This window comes from Didymosphaeria variabile (genome assembly GCF_027946475.1).
Source record: "Didymosphaeria variabile strain IMI 356815 chromosome Unknown scaffold_6, whole genome shotgun sequence".
NCBI classification, from domain to species: Eukaryota; Fungi; Ascomycota; class Dothideomycetes; order Pleosporales; family Didymosphaeriaceae; genus Didymosphaeria; species Didymosphaeria variabile.
In genome coordinates this window covers 2,634,897-2,660,205 of record NW_026611625.1, presented here as the reverse complement: position 1 = coordinate 2,660,205, position 25,309 = coordinate 2,634,897, and the positions used below count along the sequence as shown (strand labels likewise).

General features: G+C 52.4%; 8 protein-coding genes across 8 annotated transcripts; 6 read left to right on the top strand and 2 right to left on the bottom strand.

Annotated features, from left to right (window-relative positions):
- Window positions 1-528: 528 nt before the first annotated feature.
- Window positions 529-2,193, top strand: N0V89_008770 (uncharacterized protein; the record flags this gene model as incomplete). Its single annotated transcript, XM_056217523.1, has 2 exons — window positions 529-1,423; window positions 1,475-2,193. 2 exons carry the CDS (start codon window positions 529-531, stop codon window positions 2,191-2,193), a joined length of 1,614 nt encoding a protein of 537 aa, XP_056069079.1.
- A 3,236-nt stretch (window positions 2,194-5,429) lies between these two features.
- Window positions 5,430-7,191, top strand: HXT4 (fructose symporter; the record flags this gene model as incomplete). Its single annotated transcript, XM_056217522.1, has 2 exons — window positions 5,430-5,829; window positions 5,879-7,191. 2 exons carry the CDS (start codon window positions 5,430-5,432, stop codon window positions 7,189-7,191), a joined length of 1,713 nt encoding a protein of 570 aa, XP_056069078.1.
- A 4,078-nt stretch (window positions 7,192-11,269) lies between these two features.
- N0V89_008768 (uncharacterized protein) lies at window positions 11,270-12,797 on the bottom strand (the record flags this gene model as incomplete). The annotated part of the gene is made up of 2 exons (XM_056217521.1): window positions 11,270-12,266; window positions 12,325-12,797. The coding sequence occupies 2 exons, from the start codon at window positions 12,795-12,797 to the stop codon at window positions 11,270-11,272; spliced, it is 1,470 nt and encodes a 489-aa protein (XP_056069077.1).
- Window positions 12,798-14,430: 1,633 nt separating this feature from the next.
- N0V89_008767 (uncharacterized protein) lies at window positions 14,431-15,171 on the top strand (the record flags this gene model as incomplete). Its single annotated transcript, XM_056217520.1, has 1 exon — window positions 14,431-15,171. The coding sequence occupies one exon, from the start codon at window positions 14,431-14,433 to the stop codon at window positions 15,169-15,171; it is 741 nt and encodes a 246-aa protein (XP_056069076.1).
- A 1,243-nt stretch (window positions 15,172-16,414) lies between these two features.
- On the top strand, window positions 16,415-18,083 carry N0V89_008766 (uncharacterized protein; the record flags this gene model as incomplete). The annotated part of the gene is made up of 3 exons (XM_056217519.1): window positions 16,415-16,876; window positions 16,929-17,211; window positions 17,269-18,083. The coding sequence occupies 3 exons, from the start codon at window positions 16,415-16,417 to the stop codon at window positions 18,081-18,083; spliced, it is 1,560 nt and encodes a 519-aa protein (XP_056069075.1).
- Window positions 18,084-18,677: 594 nt separating this feature from the next.
- Window positions 18,678-19,352, top strand: N0V89_008765 (uncharacterized protein; the record flags this gene model as incomplete). Its single annotated transcript, XM_056217518.1, has 2 exons — window positions 18,678-18,813; window positions 18,976-19,352. The coding sequence occupies 2 exons, from the start codon at window positions 18,678-18,680 to the stop codon at window positions 19,350-19,352; spliced, it is 513 nt and encodes a 170-aa protein (XP_056069074.1).
- An 830-nt stretch (window positions 19,353-20,182) lies between these two features.
- Window positions 20,183-21,498, top strand: N0V89_008764 (uncharacterized protein; the record flags this gene model as incomplete). The annotated part of the gene is made up of 3 exons (XM_056217517.1): window positions 20,183-20,468; window positions 20,528-20,935; window positions 20,984-21,498. The coding sequence occupies 3 exons, from the start codon at window positions 20,183-20,185 to the stop codon at window positions 21,496-21,498; spliced, it is 1,209 nt and encodes a 402-aa protein (XP_056069073.1).
- Window positions 21,499-23,793: 2,295 nt separating this feature from the next.
- On the bottom strand, window positions 23,794-25,008 carry ETR1 (mitochondrial 2-enoyl thioester reductase; the record flags this gene model as incomplete). The annotated part of the gene is made up of 1 exon (XM_056217516.1): window positions 23,794-25,008. One exon carries the CDS (start codon window positions 25,006-25,008, stop codon window positions 23,794-23,796), a length of 1,215 nt encoding a protein of 404 aa, XP_056069072.1.
- Window positions 25,009-25,309: the final 301 nt, after the last annotated feature.

Here is a 25,309-nt window from a genome sequence, read left to right as displayed (position 1 = left end):
TGCTGAACGTTCATCCAGACGCACGAGTCAGGTCAACCCCACAAAAGCCTCTTCCGACGCACCATCGATCAAACCCTCCGAAGACGGCCCCATCAGCCAATCACCGTCACTCGATTGGGAGAACTCTCACCCGGCCCTGGTCGCGATCATTCACGCCGCCTAGATCCAATGCCAAACGTGGATGGTTGATTAGCCTCCAAGCGTTCGCGCCGCCTTGTCCCCGCCAATTACAGGGGTCGCGCCATGGCGAGTTGTAAGAGTTTTTCCAGACGACACAGGCGTGGATGAGATTATCTCCTTGCAAGGACAGTTCCATCCCCGTGGAGGCAGCTTCTCCGCGTGTTGAGCTGGGGTCTGGATCTGGGGTAAGACTCAAGTATATGAACCAGCCCTGCACCCTGGACTTCATCTTTCCATCGACCAGACTCTCGGATCCTGTCTCGTCACATTCCGTTCCCTCTCTTCCTCCTCTTTCATCCCTTTCACTTACCTTGCAAGAGTCGCCCAAGCTCGGGAACAATTTACAATATGGGCATCCTCGCCTTCGTTGAGGATAGGCCGACTCCCAAGGCGGTCTACAATTGGCGCGTGTACACTGCAGCAGCTGTCGCATCATGGGCATCATGCATGATCGGGTACGATTCTGCATTCATCGGCACGACGCTCGCGTTGCCATCCTTTGTGAGCGAGTTCAAGTTCAACGAGATGGACGCGGACAAGCTGGCGCTCACCAAGGCAAACATCGTCTCGGTGTACCAGGCTGGTGCTTTCTTCGGATCCTTTGGCGCTTACGCTTCCAGCTATTACCTTGGACGGAGGTTGTCGCTCCTCGTCTGGTGCACAGTCTTCATCCTTGGTGCCGGTCTGATGTTGGGTGCGAACTCGGAGCGCGGTCTTGGTCTTATCATCGGTGGTCGCGTGTTGGCTGGTCTGGGTGTGGGTGGTGCGTCCAACATGGTGCCTATCTACATCTCCGAGCTATCGCCACCTGCGGTACGAGGAAGACTTGTCGGTATCTACGAGCTCGGCTGGCAGATAGGAGGACTTGTCGGCTTCTGGATTAACTACGGCCTTCAAGAGACAATGGAGCCTTCGCGCAAGCAATGGCTCATTCCCTTCGCCGTACAGCTTATTCCCGCCGGCTGCCTCCTCATCGGAACCTTTTGGATGAAGGAATCCCCTCGCTGGCTCTTCACCAAGGGCAAGCGCGAACAAGCCTTGGCGAACCTGTGCTGGATCCGCAACCTGCCACCCACAGACCTCTACATCGTCGAAGAAGTTGCCGCCATCGACGCGCAGATCGAGCACGACCGCATCCACGTCGGTGCAGGTTTCTGGCGCCCCTTTGCCGCGCTCAAGCAGCGCAAGGTCCAATGGCGCTTCTTCCTCGGTGGCATGCTTTTCCTTTGGCAGAATGGTTCAGGTATGTTTTTTATCAGTCGTGAATGAGGTTGCTCCCGCTAACATGTTCCAGGTATCAATGCCATCAACTACTACTCCCCTACCGTCTTCAAATCTATCGGCATCACGGGAACTAGCACCGGCTTCCTGACCACAGGCATCTTCGGAGTAGTCAAGACTGTCGTCACTGTCATCTGGCTCCTCTGGCTTATCGACCGCCTCGGCCGCACCAAGCTCCTAATGATCGGTGCCGCAGGAGGTTCCATTTGCATGTGGATCATAGGCGCCTACATCTGCGTCAAGGGTGCCGATACCAGCAATCCTGATGCCAAGCTCTCTAGTGGCGGCATCGCAGCCATCTTTTTCTTCTACCTGTGGACAGCCTTCTACACGCCTTCCTGGAACGGCACCCCCTGGGTCATTAACTCCGAGATGTTCTCTCAGAACACGCGTTCGCTCGGACAGGCCTCCGCCGCCGCAAACAACTGGTTCTGGAACTTCATCATCTCGCGCTTCACCCCGCAGATGTTCAACACCATGGGCTACGGAGTGTACTTTTTCTTCGCCTCGCTCATGATACTGTCGATTCCGTTTGTGTACTTCTTGATTCCTGAGACCAAATCTATCCCGCTGGAGCACATGGATGAGCTATTCGAGATCAAGAACGTCAGGAAGGCGCACGGAGTCATGATGGAGAGGCTACTGAGGGAGGAGGAGGAGTTCAGGCATGATGCTGAGGGAGCAGGGCTCACTGTTGAGAAGACGAAGAACGAGCAGGTGGAGAGCGTTTAGATGAGGAATGCCCATGAGTAGAGAGACATGTGTATGCTGTGATGAGATAATTGAAGTTTAATAAGATTTATTCAACAATCTTCTGCGCTTGGTTTCATAGTCCTGTGATGTTACTTGTTGTAGAGGGGATTTCAAAGTTTGATGGCGCCGCAAAATTCCCCGTGTGCATCGTGGCTTGTACGTACCTGGGATACTCACCTGCCAATCATCTTCATGTGAACCAAGCTTTCTTGAAGAGGCTCTTCACTCGGCATGCTGGGATATATACTGGTGGCTCACACTACGCTGCGAGGTTGGTCTTCGATCAAACATTTCATCAAGCCGAGTGCCTGGTAACATCAGATCGGTAATTGGCGGCGAGCATGCTTTCGATCGCACTCAGCGGTATTCGGATTTTCGTGCTAAATCTCACAGAACGGACGGCAAGGACACCGTAACAGCGCCTGCTTCGAGACAGCAGATCAGTGCGAGTGTTTTGAGTGTCTACTCCAAGACGAGCTATTTGGCACGGTCGCCCTCGCCCTCGCCAACACGGTCGATATCGAATCCATCCCCGACCTCTAGCAATGAACCGGGTCCACTCAAAAACCCGAATGCCGAGGCTATAGCTGGCGATACTGTTGGAGGTGTTGTTACAGTGATAAGTATCGCTGTCATCGCCCTCTGTTTCCATCTACAAAACGGCAGAAGCAGAACCTATGAGCCAGCCAGAGTGCGCACATAGCGACGAAGCTTGGATAACCCGATCAAACAGCAGTACCGTAAAGAGGTATCCGGCTGCGCCAACAACAGTATCGTATATGAGCGTGCTACCATCTCCATCCGAACACCCCTAGCTACTCACCTAAAGCCTTCCTGCCACCGCCATCTTGGCCTAAGCAGAAACATCCGAGTACATAATACTAGGACTCCCACCAATGCCACAACGTGGCTGGACAGACTGGCAGCAAAGCCAACAGCCCTACTACCCACCACCGCAAAAGCCCATGCAGTCACCTGCCAAGCACGCGCACATCGCAGGCGCGAGTGAAGAACTGCCGGGCATGGTGAGCCAAGTGAGCGAGATGCCAGAGGTGAAGATTCCGGTGCCCCGACGTTGGTATTGATGATGCGTACGTGTATTGGAATATCTATCGTTTTTGACCAAGCTTCGACTCGAGTGCCAGTGCATTACTGTATGCTACTAAGTTACAAAGCGTTCATCCGAATTCTTTATGACGGAATGTCCGCCTCTCTTATAGAATAGTCCCTTCAGTCTGTCCCAAGATTATGCATTCGCTGACCAGTCAGCCGAAGAGATTGGGGAAAGACCTCCGCATGACTAGTAAGAAGTTGCCTAAGCATCAAGTAGCTTAGGATAGCCCGCACCTCCAAGCACTTCTACCGCTTGGCTTGGTAGGCTTAGTCGTTTTAAAGTGCTCTCGCCCGGCACCATGCCCAGGTGGCGCGAAGACTTGGCTTGTCGACGGCGCATGCGGCGTAGTTTTCCTCAGTACGCCATCCGGAGAATCTGCTTCACTTCAAAACGGCTTTTTGCAGTCGAATGTCTTGATTTCATCTTCTCGTTGGAAAGAAAATTGGATGAAAGATTCGGAAGCGAGGGGGCACGATCGACAGTTTCCGGCCGCTCAGGAGCAAAATCGAGATCGCGTGAGGTTGCCCCCGAGCTGGTTCGCTCTCCAAGGATCACATCGCTTCTACGGGATATATGTTGGGCTAACTATGCCAAAGGACCTGGCTGCGTCACTAGCGGATATCGACCCTGCACGTTACTCGGCAAATTGTTCCGGAAGTTGCGCAGGGAATTACGCAAACAGGTAGCTCACAGTTAGATTCGCCTGTGTTTGTCCTTCATCTGTACAATTTGACTACAACAAGGATCCGTGGTCATTGGACAGATGCAGTACAAAACGTGTATCCTTGGGAACATCTGATCGACCAGGTAGGATAAAGTGCCGCAAGTGACAAAAGATGCAGACCGATCCACAGTGATCATAGAGCCAATCGCACAGGACTCCCGTGGACGTGGAGGTTTAGAGAGACGAACATCGACATCAATGGTAGCGATGGCACGACAGCCCACACAGTGGACAATGCGATGAGTAGTCCTACATGAGGAGTATAACAGTTCAAGGGAGGTACATGTATGAGTACGTACAATGATACCTTTGTCTCGATCCATCGAGGTGGAAAGGCTGGACTGGGTTGTGGAGACGGGATGCTATTGCATGGCCAAGCACTAAGTATTCGTCGTGGGCCTCGGTGAGGGTCTCGTCATTGCTCCGTGGACTCTATGTGCATGATTTCCGATTCTACCCGTGAAGCTGGCATGTTTGACGCTTAACACAAGTATCGCAAGGGCCAAAACCAGCGCGGACGATACTGAAAGAGGTCTGGAGCGGGTGGCACACCGAGACCGGATTGGAGGCAATCCCATTCAGGGATGGTTCCCGCAGAGCCGCCGACCAATCTCCGATCTTGGTGGGGTTCTCGCAACCAGACACGCCTGGGTTTTGTGCATCGCCTGCATCGCAAACTTCATCACCGGCAGTTTCTCGTAAGCATTCACTACTTCGATGCCATAGCGTGCCGAGCTATGTTTCGTTGCGGCTTTCGTCGGGTGAGACTCGTTCGACAGCGTCGTCCTCGTGACCACGCGTCACGCGCGTTGCGCAACACACTATTCACGTCTCCAGAGGTTCGCTCTATGACGCCATCAGCCTACCCCATGGCACTCACCACTGATCGTCTCTTGGAGCAATAAAAATGCCGCAACCTCTGCGCTCATCCGCTGCCAGGGGGACGAGACAGCTCCCAATCAAATACAGCTCGGTGAGAATTTCGGGGAGAACTTGCTTCGCAGAGCCTCATGTGGGCCGCTAGAAGCTTCTTCGTTGGCAAGCTCTACACCGAACGCCTCAAGACTCGGCCCGAAGCTTAATCGACCCACCGATCTTTACTGCTTCTGTCCGCTAGAGCACGAGTCTGCGGCGTCCGGTGCAGCCGCAGATATCAGAATTTTTGCGATTCCTTGCTTTGGGGTCTCCGCGCGCTCGTCACGAGGGGTGGTATGAGGAGCACCATGGGGATCTGTCATTCCGATCGATCGAAGTGGGAAAGTGGGTCTCCCCTTGGGGTTGTATAAATGGGGATAGCCAGACCTACGGGAACCTGTGTCGCGCGTCCTCTCGCCAATCCCTCAATTTTAACGCCGCCTACTGCGAGTACTGCCCACCATGGACGAGAAAGAAGTAAAAGCCCCGGCTCTCGAGAGCACGGCTACGACTCCTCGCAATCTTTCCAAGAGTGAGATCGAGATCGCCCCCAAGGAAGGCTATGAAGCACCCAAGGCAAAGGCTGAGCAGCTCGAGAATGCTCGTGGCGATGAGTCCGACAACCTCATCCACGATCTCGAGAGGGAGCTCGAAGCGAGCGGTTACAAGAAGGGTTTCCTTGACATGGAGTTCAAGAACACGAAGCACTTCACCTGGATCCTGGTAGCCTTCGCCTCCATGGGAGGTCTGCTCTCCGGTCTGGATCAGAGTCTGATTTCCGGCGCGAATTTGACGCTGCCGCGAGATCTCGACTTCTCTGCCCAGCAGAACTCCATGGTCAACTCTGGCATGCCCCTAGGAGGTATGTCGATTCCCAGCAACATCAATACGCCCAGCTAATCTTTCTGCAGCTGTCGCCGGTGCTTTCCTTATCTCGCCGTGCAACGAATACTTCGGTCGACGATGGGCCATCATCATCTCCTGCATCTTGTACACAATTGGCGCTGCACTTGAAGCCGGTGCCGTCAGCTACGGTATGATGGTTGCCGGTCGTGTCATTCTCGGAGCCGGTGTCGGTCTCGAGGGTGGAACTGTCCCTGTCTACGTCGCCGAAACCGTCGAGGCCCGCATGCGAGGTAACCTCGTCTCCCTGTACCAGTTCATGATTGCCCTCGGCGAAGTTCTTGGCTATGCTGTTGCTGCCATGTTCATCACCGTCAACGGTAGCTGGCGCTACATCCTTGGTAGTTCGCTCATCTTCAGTACCATCATGGGTGTTGGAATTCTCTTCATGCCAGAGTCACCCAGATTCCTGATGCACAAGGGCAAGACTCTTGAGGCCTTCAAGGTCTGGAAGCGCATTCGAGGTATTGAGACCCGCGAAGCGCGAGAGGAATTCTTCATCATGAAGATCAGTACCGAAGAAGAGGAAGCTGAGGTCAATGCTGGCCGCACCAACAAATTTCCCTGGATGGATTTCTTCACCAAACCTCGCGCTCGCAGGGCGATTATCTACGCCAATATCATGATCTTCTTGGGTCAGTTCACCGGAATTAATGCGATCATGTACTACATGAGTGTTCTCATGAGCCAGGTTGGCTTCGACACTTATGACGCGACCTACATGTCCCTGGTAGGAGGTGGATCCCTTCTCATCGGTACGATTCCCGCCATCTTCCTCATGGAAACCTGCGGACGTCGCTTTTGGGCTATTGCTATGTTGCCGGGATTCTTCATCGGTCTCGTTCTGGTTGGTATCAGCTACCAACTCAACACTCTTTCCGCACAATTGGGCGTCTATCTTACTGGTCTTATCCTCTACGAGCTATTCTTCGGTTCGTACGCTGCGCTCACCTGGGTCGTTCCCTCTGAAGTGTACCCCACCTACCTCCGTTCGTACGGTATGACGACCTCTACCGGATGGCTCTTCCTCTCCTCTTTCATTGTCACGTATAACTTTACTGGCATGCAGAACGCCATGACTAAGACTGGTCTGTCGCTTGGATTCTACGGCGGTATCGCTGTGGTTGGATGGTTCTACCAGATCTTCTTCATGCCTGAGACTAAGGACAAGACCCTTGAGGAGATCGACCAGCTATTCCAGAAGCCGACCAGGCAGTTGGTCAGAGAGAACGCGAAGAGCGCGATGGAGGTCACTAATGACCTGCTTCACTTCCGCTTTCACAAGGTGTTCATTCAGAACAACCGACGTGGCGCCGAGTAGACAGTTGCGTGGGATTTACGAGTCAAAAGAGAAGAGACTTTTGACGATGTTGGATTGGTGGCTGTTTGCCTGTTGAAACGTAGCGAATACCCTTGAAATTTAGTACATGATGTAGACGAGAGACGGGAGACATAAGATGAGCAATTACATGATTTCAAGAGATGACCTTGTTTGTTTTAATCGCACTGTTTTCCCTATTGGTTCTTTCTCGTCGTTGCTGACCACGGATCAGATCTGTGTTTCAACCCCGAATTTGGAGCTTATTCTGAATGTACCTATGGTAAATGAAATGCGCAGATCTTGCAACATTGTGTGCTTGCCTCTGCCTGCTCATTCTGATTCTGAAAGACCTACTCTCGTTGCCTCAAATGTGTTGTTGAGTATCTATAGCGACTAGGCGGCCAAACCCGAACCAAACATTGAATGTGGTGTCCTCTCACACCCACGCACACAGTGAAAGCTTTTCTTCCCGCGAGTTTTCCGCCAATATGAGCACATGGTCTTATTGAGCGTTTCTTTTTCCACTGATCCCTGAAACCCATGCCCATTACAATTGGTGTGTGGCCTCACACACCCATACGCCTGGTTGTGGGGTAGCACAAAGTGCTAGCGCGTGCTTGGCGCAATCCGCTTCAATGAGGCACGGGCGCGCGCGTAAAGCAGCAGCGGGACCCGCACTGCAGCCCTCCACCATCCTTCACACGTTCGCTCATGCTAGCCATCACTACTTTGCCATCTTTCACTTCCGCCGCATTCGAGCGCTTGCGCGAATCTCCCTCGCGCATGGCATAAATGAACGGAACGCGACGCGCTAGGCATTAGCCGCTAGCTAATGTGGTAACTAACCCCCACACTCATTCATCTATGTACAGCGTTCATCGAGGATATGAACTCCAAAAATCTCCCTACTGGTGAATCGGCGCTACGTTTGCGTACTCAATTATCAAAGTCTCCTGGACCGACCTCAAAGCCGACCCCAAAACGCTTTAAATCTCTTGCGCGCCGATTCGGACCTAAAGATGATCCGTTCAGACGAGCACAGTTGGAATCTAATCCATTGGTTGCGCTATCTGACGATGACGAGGACACCTTCCAAGCTCCTCGTCCAAAGTCGAGACCCGGCCAACATAGACTTTGGGAATCAAGAGATAGAACAGAGGTGAATCGAAACGACGAAGACCTCGTGTATCTACTTGATAAGTGGCAAGCATTTTTTACACCCGAGAAACCGAGACGGCATACATGTCACAGTGAACCTCGCATGGAAAGTCCCGACCTTAAAGCCACAGACAGAAGTTCTCTGTTCTCCAGCCCGAAATGGCGCGCACAACATTCTCCACGTTCCTCTGCGTCGAGGTTAGGAAAGACCAGTCATGGGCCAAGATCTCCTCAGAAACCCAGTACTGAGAGAGGATCTCCCTTAAAACGGCCACGTCGAGCTACTGCAGGTTTGACCCTGAAGCGCTTGCGATCGGCGGACGAAGATGACTTTGAAGATGATAATGACGAGCTCTCGGCTCCTCCGCAAGCGAAGAGGGCAAGACTGTCCTGCCTTCTAAAAAGAACAGACCGTCAGGTACCACATGCGAGCATTATACGACCAGGCACACCTCCTTCGACCACGGAGGGTTCGCCAAGCCTGGTCACACCACGACGCGGTATCAGATCTATTTCATCACCAAAGAAGAGAGGCCGTCAGGAATCAACTGACCACCCACGGCCACGCACACCATCTGCTTCATTCACAAATGGTTCGTCGACGCTGACAACACCAAGAGGTGGCAACGAGCTGTGTCTCTCGCCGAAAATGACAGATCGTCAGCCACCATATACGAGTAATTTACGACTAGGTACACCTGGATCATCTACGAATGATTCGCCGAACCCACCCACACCAAAACGTAGTATCGGGTTGTTTCCTCCCCAAAAGAGAGCAGATCGTCAGGCATTGCACGCAAGCAATCCACAAATAGGTACGCCTGCTACGTCCGCAGATGAATCATCAAATCCGGCCACACCACGACATGGCATCATAGTAGTCTCTTCACCCAAGAAGACAAACCGTCAGGACCTACATGCGGGCAATTTACGAATGGGCACACCTGCTTCACTTACGAGCTCTCCAAGCCCGGCCACACCACACAGTATATTGCGTGTGAAGACTCTTAAGTCGACTGCCAACGTCCAATCGGACCGAAAACGAGGTGTGCATGAAGCTCGGCTTTCGCCACGTCGCGAAGAGGTGAAGCGCGCGAAGTTCGCGAGGCTTCCCACCGAAGCAGAGGAATCACGATGAAGGTTGCCTGCTGCATGAGGCCCGAACCAAATGGACACATCAAACAGAAGACTGACGGTCGTAGCTCGACTCCAGAAAGATAAAGCGACCAGCAATTAAACAAGTGATCTCAAAAGGGAACTGTATGTTGTGACACTTTTCAGAACGCAATCATCGTAAATTGACATAATCGTAGGAAGTCAGGGGTATCATATACATGCACTGTTCCATACGCCACAAATTTCATCTCGCATGCGCAGATGTCCTTCACTGCTACCCTGGCTTCAGCCTGATGCCAGATATGCCTGCGCTACCTTCTGTTGGCTCTCGCCTTGTTTGCTATCCTGGAAGTGCTTGCTTCGGAAGCCGGCCAAGATGCGGAGGAACATCGCACGACAGGGCGGCAGAGATGCCACGATGATGGCGATATTAAGTTCGGAGCGTCCACACGCTGGCATAAAGGAACGCGAAGGTTGTGTAGTCAAAAGTCTCCTTGAAGCCCTTAACAAGCGCAATGCGCACGATCGTGGCTGCCGCACTATTGTTTGCTTAGCTGAGTCCAGTTCAGTCACACTGTGCACGAAGGTGCGCGTCGCTGTCAAGTCTATAGCAGACATGGATTCCACTCGCGTCTTCGTACTCGGGTTCAACCGCCCGATGATTGGTAGCGGCGTGAGCGCACACACAGAATCTGTGAACATTGAGATCGCACTAAGCACAAACTTCGCGATCATAAACTTCTTTATATCCATGCACTTACGCTCAGGGATAGTCAACTCCCAATTACCCTGGACTGGTGTGCAGTGCGTCCAAATGACCGCACAGAAGGCGATGGTGGGAGAGATGATGAAGACCAGATTGCCTCGGAGGGCCCATGGAAGCCAACGGCTCGCTCCGCCGATCATAAGGAGGAAGAGCAGCACAGACACCTTGACGAATATGACACCAGATAGCGAGAAGAACTCGCTGAAAACGAGCCTTTGCACAGCTATGATATTGTCTGCGAGGCATAGGTTGTAGGCGTGGCGGCCGACGCCATGTTTGGACTAGACGATGGTAAACGGGAGGTTCGTGATATTGCATACCTTTGAAGTTCTAACATATGGAAAGTAGAGCACGGAGAGGGCGGCAGACCGTCGCAGCTACCATACAATTATTATCTAGCATGAACCCATTTCCCTTCTATCTCGCTGTTAACCGGAATTTAACGACCAGGAACTCAATAGCTATAGAGGCTATGACTATAACTATTATGGCAAGCCCTCTGAATCCTTCCACCAGCTCAGTAGCACTTCGAGCACGGGTTGGCTCCCTAAGTACAGCGCGCCTGCACCGGGTGGCTAGCTTCGAGGATTCTGGGTCCGGCTCTTGTAGGTGGTCGTTTGGGACGATGAAGCTTTCGCTGTTTAGTCCGACAGAGCCGGCGATCAATTTCGGTAAGACAAGCGTCTCTCATAGCCACTGGCGGTCTGGATGATACACGGCTCGACCGGTACGAAGAATCTCCCCTCAACATTGCTTGAGCCCGTGATAGGGTTCGATGTACTGCAGGAGGACTTCATCAGAAACAAAAATCGCGGTGAGAACGCGCTCTATTAGGAGTCCTTCGGCCGTGCGAGACTTGTGGGCTCGCGAGGGACATCCTGTTTCCTGCATCTCCCTTCATCGGCCTTCATGCCGCTGACAAGAGGTTGAGAAAGGGGAATGTTTGCACTGGGTTGCTGTGAATAAAAAACACGGTTCATTGACTATCCTATGATAGATTTTGATATGCGACTATAGCAGGCCTTCTACACCCTTACTTCAGCTCCCAACCAACTGCGGCCCCTCAAATACCTTCTTCGGATCCCAAATCGCCTTCAACGCGGCCAACTTCTCATAGTTCCCCAGCCAATAATGGCTATGCGCCTCGTCCTTGGTCAAGCTCGTATCGGCATAGTTTATATACATGCCATAATTCACATCCGGACTCGCATCAGTGATCGCCTTGATCCAGCCATTCAAAAACGGAAACCACGCCGTGTTATAACTCCCACTGCTCACACGATCATAGAACTGCATCTTGAACGTCGCGTTACGGTGCACATACGCCGTTGCATCCGCACTGACGTTCGAGATCGCGGAATTCTTGCCGCCGTGGCAGTCGAAAAGGAGGTACCATGACCGTGAATTCGAGCGCGCGTTTGCATTCCAGTAGTTGCTGAGTGCGGTGATGGCGGCGGGGCTCAGGTACTCGGGCATTAGCGATTTGGCAAAGAAGGTCTCGTGCGTGTCGTATGGTTTGGCTTGCTGGAGGGCGCCGTTGGAGAAAGATGTTAGTGTGTTCAGCCATGAGTTGGTGCTCACGCTGCCGCTTGAGATGCCCATTTTCTGGAGAAGCGGGTTCATGATCCTATCGTAATCTGCGCGACTGCCGTAATATACGCCGCTGAAGGTAGTGAAACCCGACAGGAATAGACGCATGTTGAGTTCCGGCGGCTGAGAATTGCGTGTGAAGTCTTGCAGTGCGGTGAGTGCGGTTGCGAGTTGCGTCGCGGACGACGGCGAGAAGAAGTAGTTGAAGACGATGTTGTTCTCCGGCGCGGTGAAGGTCTTGAATTTGAAGTTGGTGACAATGCCAAAGGCCGCACCTGCACCCCGAAGGGCCCAGAAAAGCTCAGCATTCTGGGTGGGCGAGGCGGTGACGAGCGTGCTGTTTGCGAGGACTACGTCGGCCGAGAGAATGTTGTCAAGCGTGAGACCCTTGGAGCGGGAGATGAGACCATAACCGCCGTGAAGCGAGAGGCCACCGACGCCGACACTGCAAACATGTGAGATCGGTGTGGATGTGCGTGTGACTTCATAAGTAATCTACGTACCCAGGGCATGTGCCATGGCTGATCGCCTGCTTTCCTTGGCTGTAAAGTGCGGTAGCAACGTCTCCAAGTCTACCTCCTGTCCCAATCACGGCCGTCTGAGCCGTTTGATCAACAGTGACGCTGGCGAAGTTCCGCATGTCAACAATTAGATGGCCATCTTCACCACCAAGACCGTGAGAGGCATAGCTATGACCGCCAGACTTGGCAGTTACCTGGACGCTAGTTGCAGCTCCGCAAGCAACGGCATCTTGAACATGTTTCACGGTAGTTGGTACAGCGTAAGCGGCAGGCTTGAAAGTTACCCTAAGGTTGAACGGTTTGAGCGATTGAGTGTAGTCAGAAGATCCGGAGGCGAGCGTTGGGACGGATGCAGTTTTCAGGCAGTCGTCGAGAGCGGCACGCTTCGAAATGCTATCTGCGCTGGCGGCGAGGAAGAGCCAGATGGCCAACGAGGCAAGAATAGTGTGACCCATGGTGGGATGCCCACTCTACGATTGATCGGCAAGTTTGCTGCTGGCTAGCATCAAAACGAGCTTATGGAGCGGCTATAAGTACATGACAGTAATCCTCCAAAGTTCGTGACTGTTCGTTGTTCGCGGGGATGCATAGAGCCGCAGTCTACCAAAAATTGCGCACAGGAGGTACCGTGACTTGCGAAGATAGAATTCGGTATTTGTATATTACAAAGCTCGCTTTGTGTAGATGAGCGGATGCGATAGGCGATGCCAAAACCGTGCGATAGCGGATAAAGCAGCTATGGTGAAAATAGTTTAACGGTAGATACATCACGCTCTCACATCAACTTCTAGAAGTCTGACGTTGCCCCCACAGTTGAGTGCAGCTTCTAATTGTGGCATCGTATAGTATCATTCTGGGATTGGTCATTGAATATCGGACGTGTGGCTGGATCCCGAAAGCCACATGCGCACCCTGGTATACGGTTATATCGGCACGGGTTTGCGGGAAGGCTGCGAGGCCCGGGAAAAGACGTTGAGCCGCATTATCATAGACCGATTGATAGAACGTTCGTTCCTGTGAGCCGAGACTCTTCCTTTTGGCATTTGCACCGCGTAACGTCAGAGATATCCTGAAGCATGAATGCCAGACTAGATCTGCTTAGACACGATCTATGTTAAAATGGCTTATTGCCAATCGCACAGCAAAGTTTGAGGCAGCTCAATGTATCGATGCCTCATGTTCACTTGCTGTCAGATTGCCCGATCATGCTTGCCGCATCAACAGTAAGACCGAGGTCCAGGCGCTCTTTAGCCGGTAGTGTGACGTCCATATAGCCAGACCAATAATAAGGATTCAGCTGTTACTAAGCAAGATCGTTCAGGTACAGCAACGAGAAACTTCCAGTGGTACCATGGGATATGCCACGACTCCAGGGATGAGTCGGCTCAGTGTGTGCCTCGCGGTTTGAGTCCAGTTACGTACCTGAGATAGTCGTTGAGGGTGGCTATGTCAGCCATGGCGGACTTCTGGACGATACCAGGCACTGTGAGAGCAAGACACAAAGTCGTACAAGGACTGCATGTCCCTGTCTCTCAAATCATGCAACGTTGGTGCATGATCAGGTGTGCTCTTGGCCAAAGATGGTCTACGTTCTGAGGTTTCTTATCGCGTCCATCTCTTATCAAAAGCACTTTGTCACTGATCCAACTCTTCACATTCCGCTTTCGTCACTGTGCGAAGCTTTGCTATATATCTAGGAATTTGTCGTGTGTCCACGCTCTTCGCGGGTCGACGATGTGGGAATGCTAGGAGTGATCTCAACCAACACCGATTTACGCCCCGAGCACGATGAACAAGCGTCGTAGGCATCTTGGCAGTGCCTTGAGGAAAGAGCAACGCGCAACGCGCTATGAATGACGAAGCGACGTTGAGCCTCCGCCAAGACGCTAATCAAACTTAGGACTGACTCAGTCACGCCCACGACATTCAACGACCCTTGTGCACCACACAAGGGACAGCGCTATCTAGTAGAACAACATACCGCCAGCATTGAAATTGCTTAAGACTGCCTCTGGCTACCTCATTCCCAACGTACATACCAGACCATTCTCGCCTATCAAGCCCGAATCAGATCCCACTGCCATCAACATGAAGACTGACAACTACCTCAATTTGTGCCTCGAGCAGGCTGCCAATTCTCCGCTTCGCTATCGCCACGGATGTATCATCGTGCGCGGCGGCAAGGTCATCGGGCAGGGTTTCAACGACCATCGTGCTGGCTTTGACGGTGGCGCCTTGAAGACCGGTCGCCTTCCTATCCGTTCCTTGGATTCGGTCGCCCTTGCTGAATTGAAGAAGAAGCATAAAATCAAGGGAAACACGAAGAATCGCAATAAGGAGGCTGTGACGACCTTCACGCCGTTCGAGGCTATGGGCGGTGGCAAGCTTGCTAACACGCCGCTTTCCATGCATTCGGAGATGATGGCCATCCACTCTGCACTCTCGGCCTCCACTACCCTGGTCTCCACGGCCGTGTCCTCTCAAAAACCGTACTTCAAACTATCGGGTGATTCTAAACGAAAAGCTCGACTACGGCGGGACGCCATCAAAACCTACGTCGAGACCATCTGCAAGGTCGCGTTCGCCCAACCCGCGGAGCAGCGTTCCGGCCAGCCACAGGTTCAAGAGTGGCGAGTTGAAGGCGCTGCATCTCGATCGGTCCTCGTTGAATCTGGCACTGGGTCTTATGAAAGATCACGCGTTTCAGGTGCCTACGGAGAACAGTATAGAGAAACACCGAACGAAGAATCAGAAGACACTTCATCACGAGAAATACCGTCAAGAGAACAATGGACAACACAAACAAGAGCGCCGACAGTATGGGCATAAGATGTTGGCGCAACAGACTGTCATGGTTCCTCGCCCTTCTCCGCTTTGCGAAGCCCCAGTGGGCTCTTCCGTATCCGATACTATCGCAATCGATACGGCCAAGCATAGAGCGGAAACGACACATAGCAAAGTGAGTCAGGTTTTCATCCAGCGCCTCGAACCTATTAACAGGTGCATAGAAACATGAGAAATCCGTTCTCGCCGCTCCTTCCCCAAAGGCAAACCCTGTATTGATACCAAAGGGCCGCACTGGCGAGAAGCGTCGATCCACTACTGAACGTAAGAAGCACCCGCGCCTCAACGGAGCGGATCTATACGTGGCGCGACTGGGATGGCAGACGTCTGCGAGCAGCCATCCAAAGCCTTGCTGCGATGCGATCGACCAGCCAAAATTGGCAACAACGAAGCGAGCGACTGGTTCATTGCATGAGGAGCTTCTTAACCCTGACCCTATACCTGTCTCAGCGGCAAAAAATGCATCGATGATACCTGGATCCGAGCCCTCGGTGCTTGCAAGTCGACCTTGCTATCGCTGTATCGCTTATATGCACTCGGTCGGTATCAAGCGAGTGTTTTGGACGACCAGTTCGGGCGAGTGGGAGTGTGCAAAGGTGCGAGATTTGGTTGACGCGCTGGACGACCTTGGATCGGGCGATACGGTGGACGCTCACGCGACACTCAACAATGTCTTCGTCACAAAGCATGAAGTACTGATGCTTCGACGAACGATGGGAGGGGATCTTATATAGTGCTTCGATCATATTGCGTACACATCTAGTTTATTATGGTCTGTGACGGCCCGGTGCACGCACGTGGCTTCCTTCCCGATCAAGCCCACCTGCAATGACGACATGAACCTGCCCGCCATCTGCTAATCTCTGTTGTGTATGCATTTTCTTTCAACTGCGATTCACTATGTTGCTCTTCTTGTCGACCACCGCTCTCGGCCGATAATCGCGCCGCCGAGATGCCCCAGATTTCTGACCCGAGGTGTAGCACGCACCTCCACCACGACGGTTACCGAGCTTTACATCGTCTCCACGCCGGACTAGCGGCCCCGGGGGGCATTATGCGGCTTGTAAAAGTCATGTATCCGAAGCCATGGCCTCTTTAAATCAGAAGAGCTCCCCCGGCCCTCAGAGGTGACGTTGCTCCTCTTTGTCGGTTCAGTTACAGGATCCATTCTGCGCAGAACGCTTCATCACGTTTCCCCCAGCAAGAAAGCTTCTGACAAAGCGGGCAAATGGAAGCAAGAGGAACGTCTCCTCCGCTATCCGCGACGTCGCTCAACCCCCCTTTCAAGCCCACAACCTATTTTACATCGCAAGCGCAACGAGTTCGGCGTCAATTGAGCGGCCTTCACCGTCGTGGGACAAAGAGGGCGAGGCTGCAGCCAAGCCCCCGCGCATCCATGTCGCCATCCAGCACTCACCCGGACCCCACGGCGGGCGAACCCGGAAGTGCTGGAGCGACGCCTGCTGCACATGTAGCATCTGCTGGCGTGCCTACGCGACCGCGACGCACGACGGCGCAATCGGACATCCACGAGACCATATTGCACCCCGGCAATGTGCGCATCAACGTGCAGGGCGCGTTCATCGTTAGCGACGAGCCCACAACTCCCCGCAGCGAGGATTACGAGCACGACCCGCGAGATATCCGGCTGCCAAACCACACAGCTGTAGTCAGCCATGTGGCCGTCGATGTAAGAGGTCCCCTGATTGTGCCTCCAACAACACCGCTAACGCGATGCCCAGATCGGAGGCTCCCTGGCCAAACTCGTTTACTTTTCCCGCGAACCCGAAGAGAGCTCCATAGGCGGCCGATTGAACTTCCTCAAGTTCGAGACCGACAGGATAGACTCGTGCATCGAGTTTATGCGCAAGCTGCAGGCTGACCACCGGCGGCAAAATGGCTCAGCACCGGAGGAGCTGTGCGTCATGGCGACGGGCGGAGGAGCTTTCAAGTTTTACGACAAGATAAGGGAAGCATTGGGAGTAGAAGTCATACGGGAGGATGAAATGGAATGTCTCATTATAGGTGCGCTGCGTGATCTAAACATGGTGCACGCAGCCGGCTGACGCCAATGTATCGCAGGTCTCGATTTCTTCATCACAGAAATCCCGGACGAGGTATTTACGTACCGCGAAGAGTCTCCGATGGAGTTCATACCGTACCCGCCTCAACCGCCCTCTATATACCCCTACCTCCTCGTCAACATCGGATCTGGTGTTTCTATGGTCAAGGTTTCGGGACCGCGGCAATACGAGCGCATCGGTGGTACATCATTAGGTGGTGGAACACTATGGGGATTGCTATCGCTGCTGACAGGCGCACGCAACTTCGAAGACATGCTTAAGCTCGCGGAGAAGGGAGACAATTCCACCGTAGATCTTCTGGTAGGCGACATCTACGGTGCCGGATACAACAAGATTGGTCTGAAGAGCACACACATTGCCAGTTCCTTCGGCAAAGTGTACAAGATGAAGCGCGCTGCTGAGCGCGAAGCGGAGGATGGTTGCAACGGCGACTCTTCTTCGCATTACTCGGAACACGACCACGTTGCAGGTTCTTCGGAGCTCCCGCACTCGCCCGCCAAATTCCGCTCCGAAGATATCTCGCGGTCTCTCTTGTATGCTGTATCCAACAATATAGGACAAATTGCATACCTTCACGCTGAAAAGCACAACCTCGAAAAGATATATTTTGGCGGCTCCTTCATTGGCGGCCACGCGCAGACCATGCATACGCTGTCTTACGCCATACGTTTCTGGTCCAAGGGTAGCAAGCAGGCGTACTTCCTCAGACATGAGGGCTACTTGGGAAGCGTAGGCGCATTTTTGAAGAGACAGCCGAGGAACTGGGGAAGGAGAAAGAGCTTTGAGGGGACGAAACGGACGAGCATGGAATGACACTCGCAGGAAATGATGCATGTAAGCGTAGATATCGAAGGTACGATACCAATGATTGTTGCACATTTCAAATCAATGTCGCACCGTTAGCTTGACACATTCAGGTTTGTTACTACAACTTCCTAGAAAGGCTTGGCGTAGGTCGGGAAGTGCGACCTCCAGGGCTCGCATTATGGCACGTGACAACCGCGCCTCCAGGACTTCAGGGCTTACCCTTCTGACTGACCACCCATTTCACACGCTCGCTCGCTCATTACTCAACCCGCCGCAGATGCCACCTACCTCGCCTTACTCCCTCCTTGCGCGGCGGTACCTTATCTTGTCACACTGTGTCGCCCCATGTTAGCAACCTAGACGCCAACTACTATGAGCAAAAGCAAGGCAAAGCAGCGTCGTAGCGCCACCATCGCCTTCACGGCTAAGCTCATTGCCGGCGCCCGAACCCGCGAAGACAAGATCAGTTTCACCAAGAAGCGCATCTCGCACCTCTGCGCAGACATTGACTTCTAGAAGTCAAGAAACAAGCATTTCAACAAGGGGCACCAAAGGTTCAAGGTGGCCTTGCGGAAAGGCGGTGGGACTGGAGAGGTCAAGATGATGCAGGCATCGGTGGATGGCATTGCCAGTGCGAAGGGAAAAATTCAGAAACACGAGAGCATAATCGTGGCACTTTGGAGAGACATCGAGAAGCTGGAATTAATGGAGGATGGAGAGTTTGAGAAGAGGCTAAGTAAGGCCGAAAATTCCGGGGTTAAACGGGAGAGGTAGAGGAGGGAGAGGTAGAGGAGGGGAGGTAGAGGAGGGGAGGTAGAGGAGGGGAGGTAGAGGAGGGAGGGGGAAAACAACAAAGAGAGGGCTCATAGAGCGCAACGGAGTTCCAGACCATATACAGATCTCATGTACAAATCTCATGGAAACGGCTACTTTGCATCCGGCCGGCACATCACGATGGAGGAGTCTTCTTCCAGCGATGACGGCACCGATGGCAACGACACGACAACACTCATTGCAACCTTTGCATCAGATGACGATGAAAGTGATGCTGCCTATATCCCCGAACCGGATATCAAGTTGGAGGGCATCTCGGAGGATGACGGGAGCGAGGTCGAAGACCTTGACAGTGATGCGGAAGTCAAGCTGGATCATACGTCAAAGAACGACGAAAGCGAGACCGAGAATGAGAGTGCTGAGGCGGAGGCCAAGCTGGAGAATGGCACGAGCGCGGACGAAGGCGGGTGCTCAGTTTACATCAAGCCAGAGCCTGAGTAACGGCATATCATGTTCGCAAGCGCGGTTCTGGAACAATAGCTTTTCTTATCAGTACTGGAGGACAGGCACACTAGCTTCTCTGAAGTGGCGACTGACTCCCCGCGGCTAGTCTTGCGGCAGTATTGGCTCTCATTGTTTCACAAGCCTAAGTAGGGGTCACAAGTATAGGTACATAGTCATAGTTCAGGTCGTGCAATACTGTGCTTCAGGGAGTCACACTAATCGGGTATATTGGCACACATGATGACATGCACTGTGGAACCATAAGCTACACAAGATCTGATAAGCCTAGATTCTCGTGTCAAAACGATATTAGTGTAGCGATTTTCATTCAGGCGACTGTGACTAGGTCTGTGAATCTGTACTTGAGCTCTGAAGGAACTTATTCGCAGATACTTCACCCTCTACGTGTTTGGGTAATGACAAACATACCGGAACCTGCAAGTCGCCCTACCCCAAAGGGGAGGAGGCCTACGCCGTATCTTTATCTTGTACGGGCAATTCTATGAGTTCCATCGATCCGTCGGGGGCTACGACTCAGAGGTAACTTACCCAGCTTCTGCTCATGCTTTGAACCAATGCGACTCACAGTATGAAAATTGATGTCCTATGACTATACCAGCGTCCAGTCATCGTATTTTCTTCTTCTATAACATGTTCTTGCACTTCCCTTCTTCTGTTGCAGCAACACTACTTACAATTCCACCTCAGAGCATCCAGATAAATTCTTCGACCATTTACCTTTTTCTGATCCCAGTCTTAACTCCATAATCACTTCTCCGGTTCTTTATAGTGTGGTACACATATACCCTGGATCGGCCACCTTCGCCATGTCAACAGAATCGAAAAACATCGTTCGCCTCCGAGCAGGCGTCGAGCACGAGCTTGTTTTCAGACACTCGGACTTGAAACCCACAGATTCCCCCTGCTCACAAGAGGATCTCAAAGCAAGGCAATGGATAGCAAAGAAGCTCCACGATGTTGATGGCATCTCCGTCGATCTAAACGTCGCCGACACAAAAGTTCGTGCGACATCAGCCGTGTACGAGTCAGACTGGACATTGCCGTACGAATCGGGACTCAACGTTTCGGAACATGCTACTACGAGCGGCTACTGTAATCATTCCTTTGAGTAACTGAAGTGAAGATTTAGGGAAAATGCTGATGAAAGACAGATGATCTCGAGTTAGCCTCGCCAGTAGCGGACATCAGCAGTATGGAGTGGATCAAACAGACTCAGGCTATCTTCGCAATGTTTCGCGACAAGAAAATCAACGTCCTAGTACCGGCTGATACCTGCGCCACTCACGTCCATATTTCACCCTTACATGTCGAGTGGGACTTAAACGCCCTCAAATCTGTTTCCAAGGCAATCATATACTACGAGCGATGTATTGATGCGCTTATTGACAAGAGGCACCTCAGCAGCAGCTGTTGCAAGGATTCAAACTTTGCGAGTGTGCTATACCAGAGCGATGTCCCTGAAGATCTTTACAATAAAACCTTCACAACAGAGTCGAATGATGGTACTGCCAGTCCGCAACAAGATTTGATGAGCATGCTTTGGAAGAAAATTGATCAGTGTAAGACGAGAAAAGATATTGTAGGGCTGATGTGTTCTCTTCCTAAAGGTTCTGAGAAGATAAGCTACACGGGTGACGCTGATATACTGACATCTTCTAAACGAGAAACTCCCGAAATCACTAGGAATCACCGCTGGAACTTCCGACCCCTTCTCGATGAGAGTGAGATGACGCATGTTGCTGTGGATGGTTCTCCGCATGTGCTAGGCACGATAGAATTCAAGCAACCTGAAGGATCTGATACAGCTGACAAAGCGATTGGGTGGAGATTGTTCGCAACGGGCTTTGTGCAGGCGGCTTTGTGTTGTAAATCTGGCGACATCATCGCAGCAGAAGTACCGACAGTCAAAGAGTTGCAGGGTTTCGTTGAGCAAGGCGTCGATGCGAATGGATGTGATACCAAGAGGGTGAAGGTTGTCTTTGAGCGAAATTCTGGGGCTGAGCCAACGAATATTGAATTCTACAAAGCTGGAAAGGAAAACTTCGAGGAGTATAGAATTACCCGTGGGGACGGAAGTCTATCGTCTGATTTGGAGGACTGGGAAGTTCCTGTGCCCCAGTAACAGAGAGAGGTTCAGTGGTCCAGCCACGATCGGCTCGGACCTGATGCTAGTGTAAATATTTTGCATTTGTCAAGCTTGTCGAGCCTGTGGTAGCCTACCTAACATGGTTATGATAGCATCTATGGAATGTTAGGTATCTAGAAAGATCTTCGCTCCAATGATTGTTTTGGGCAAGCTTTACGATAGTGACTACTTCTTCGGCCTAGTCTGCAACATGATCACACCAGCAAGTATAAAAATAAACAGACTCTGTCAGAGCCGTCCGATCCACACAGAGAACACTCATGCAATCAAATTACCTATAGCAAGCTAAGCGCTCACTCAGCTTTCTCGCCGAATGCAGTCCCTCTCAATTACCAGCAATGACCTGGCACCCAGCAGTCGCACCCAATTGTTAGACGGTCAAATCTGACGTGCAGAAGAGGTTTGAGAACCCGAGGTGCTTTGAGGCCGAGGTGTCCGTGCAATCATAGGTATCGGATGTGTCCACAACGCAATTACCCGCAACATTGCCATCCACATCCACCAAATCGCTATTGCGGTCATAACCCCCGTACCAAGCTAGCATATGATCAGTTACAGCCACTTAGAACGATTGCTAGGCGAAGGAAGCCGGACTTACTGTAATGGCCTAAGTCGGTGTTGAACTCTAGCTCAGTAGGAGCGATACTGTCTCCGTACGCGCTGCAACCGTCGCAACGGACGCCGGTCTTGTCGCCGCTCACATCGTCGCTGGAACTGTAAGGCGTATAGCCGATGTTAACATCGTTGCAATCAGGAGGGCCTGGAAAGAAATAGAATTCCGTCGTGGGGTCAAGACCGGTACTGTAGGTGGACCAGCCTTCGTAGATGTAGAAGTCCGCAAGAGTCGTCTGGCACAGAAGAGCAGCGACAACAGAAATTGTAAGACCGGCGTGTATGGTAATTTTTGAGTCGATGGTTGTTAAGTGGGAGATGGAGAGAAAACGGATGGCGTTTGAACTGGAATGTAGTGCAGTGGTGTTTGTGCTTGAGGACTCGAGCGTAGCCTCTTTATACCTCTCCACGAGTCCCTTTTGATAGCCCTTCACTATAGTGTCATCTTCCCTTCATCGCGATCTCAGGCACCCCGACGTCACCAGCTCTGACCTGTTTCCATGGTTGTGCGACCGTGATCTCGAGGTTTGGCCCCCAAAGCCTCATCACTATAGCGATGCCGATTCCCATAATTCCAAAACCTGATACTTTACTTCCCACCTTGCGTTTAGTTGTATGTTAAGCGTCGGAAAACACATAAGTTAGAACTAGTCGCGCCTAAGCCTCGCCTGCTAACCTAACTTCCAGCTGAGCCTCACCTACCAAGCCTTGGCAACGATCACGCAATGTAGGGATTGCATGCTGCCATTACTGGAGGCACTATGTTCAGTGGACTGAGTCCACTTTGCTCCAAGCTTGCGAGCACGCATATGGGGATTACTATCGCATGCGGTAAGTGCTGTCAGCTGCAAAGGTTTAGGCATAGAGATCTAGGGAAAATGGGAGGACCGGTTGGGACTATTGAAATACCTTGCGGGACTATCTCCTGAGAGAGCTCCTATGTGCTTATAGCTTTCCATAAGCTTCTCCCGAATCCCCACTTTCTCCTTGAGCGAGGTGACTAGATCCTGCGCATGTGCTGCCGCCTCCGCCTGCAGCGATGATTTCGCCTTGCTGAGCTTGAACACGCTCGTTCCGCGCGATAATGCCTTGGAGATGTGCGTTAAATTCAGCTTCGAGCCAGACGAGTGCGTGGAGTACGAACTCACGCCGAGTTAGGCGGGTGCGGCGAGGCTGGGCCTTGCGAATGCCGGACGGCATGCTGGATGATGGCGAGGTGTAGTGGGAATAGTGAAGGATGCGGAAGGTGATGAGCGGGTTGATGCGGGAGGATGGAGCATAAGGAGAGTGCCCAGCGCAAAATAGATTCAAAATGCGCTCCAGATACAACAGTGTCCTGTGCGGGGATGTGATTCATGGATCCATGGACCCAATGTTCCAAAGTCCAGTTGTTCTGGTTGCGAGTAAAGCACGGATCTGGCCACTAACTGAAAACAAGCTCCAGTATAGTTGGCCTGAAAGTAACTTCCTTGAAAGATCTCCTGGCAGTCTACACGGTCTTGTACACTAGCTTGGGTTTCTCTCTTTCTGGGAGACAATCCGCATCAGCTGAATCCAACCTCCTTTCCGATACTACAGTCTTATACAGGTAACTCCTTCTAACTTACATGTCTGTGTACGAATCCTATGACCTCAGGATACCCGCAGCCCACGTACCCGTTACGTCCGCCCAAAAACAAACACACCTTTGCCTTCCCGGTATCCCTCAAGCGTATCTTTGACTTTACTGATGAGCTCTTCGCCCTTCGTCTCCCACTCCCACGCGATCTTGTCGAAAGGAGTGTCTTTGAATGTGCCCTTCCTCGTCATATCCAGCACGTCCGCAACCGTCTTCTTCTTGTCCTCCGGGTGCCGCTGCGCCCACTTGCTAACCCAAAACCCATGAAAATGAATATCCTTAAATATAAGCATGCTCGCAGGTATCGTAAGCGGCTGCTTGCTCATCGCGCCGTACGTAACAAAGTGCGCTTCAGAAGCGAGGAGTTTTGCCATTGCAGTAGCGGCCTTGCCGTTCACGCAGTTGAGCGCGAGACGGATTGGTGCGCGACCGCCGTTTGTCCATTCCTTGGCCATGTCTTTTACACCCTGAGATTGAAGCTCGGCGTCTGTGATGACGACGTCGGCGCCGATATCCTTTAGTTCCTTCTTAAGCCTGTCTTCCGCGGTGGTGTCGTCTCGAGACCGGATGACATTTATACTCTTCAGTCCCCACTGCTTGCCAAGCTGAATAGCCGCCCTCCCCACCCCCGAATTTGCCCCGTTCTGGATGAAGAATTCGCCCTCTTTTAGATGCACAAAATCGCGCAGCATGCGATACGCAGTGCACGGATTTATGCTAACGGTACCGGCCTGCACAGCAGAAATGCCCTCGCGCATGGCGTCGTCGAGTCGCACGACGTCTTCCACGCGAGCACTCGCATGCGTCCTCCACGTCCCGAAACCAGGCCCATTCATAATCACCCAGTCTCCCTTCTTAAATCCCGCCTCTTTTGGCTTACTACCCAGAGCGATGACCTCGGCAACACCCTCATTCCCCGCCACGGCGATCGGCTTCGCAGTGCCTAGGGAGGTCGTGAATGTCGGTTTTGACGGGTACACGCCCTGGATTTGGTTGATGTCTGCGGGGTTTATGGGGGATGCGAGAAAGCGAAGCGTCATGAGGTCACCGTGGGGCGGGGAAATGGAGTGCCCGTGTAAAGAGAGGACGGCGGGCGGGTCGCCGTAGTCTTGAAAGGTGAGGGCTTTGGCTTGTTCGTAGCCGTAGGCGGAGATGGCGCGTCTCTGTGCGCAGGCGGGGGCTTTTCGCAGGCATTGGAGGGGGCGAATGGAAGCCCTCGCGAGCCTCGGAGCTGTGGAGAGGGTTTTGGAAGCCATCATCACGGGGAGGAGGAGGTAGATGCGCGTTGGTGATGCTTCGGAGAATTATTGCTCAGAAGATGTTTGCGCGACGTTGGAGCTATGACGTCGGACGGGCCGAGGTTGGTGGGGACGGAAGCTCAACACCAAGCCAAACTGCCAGCGCGTTAGCAGGTTCCACGCTGGCCGTTGCGCGGATCCTGCTGTTCTAGGAAATCTGGCATGATCGTATCACCATGAGAAACGATGATGTGCTTGATGACATTGGCAGTCAATTTTACGAGTCTAACCAGTAAATGCTCAATATTGAAGATGATTG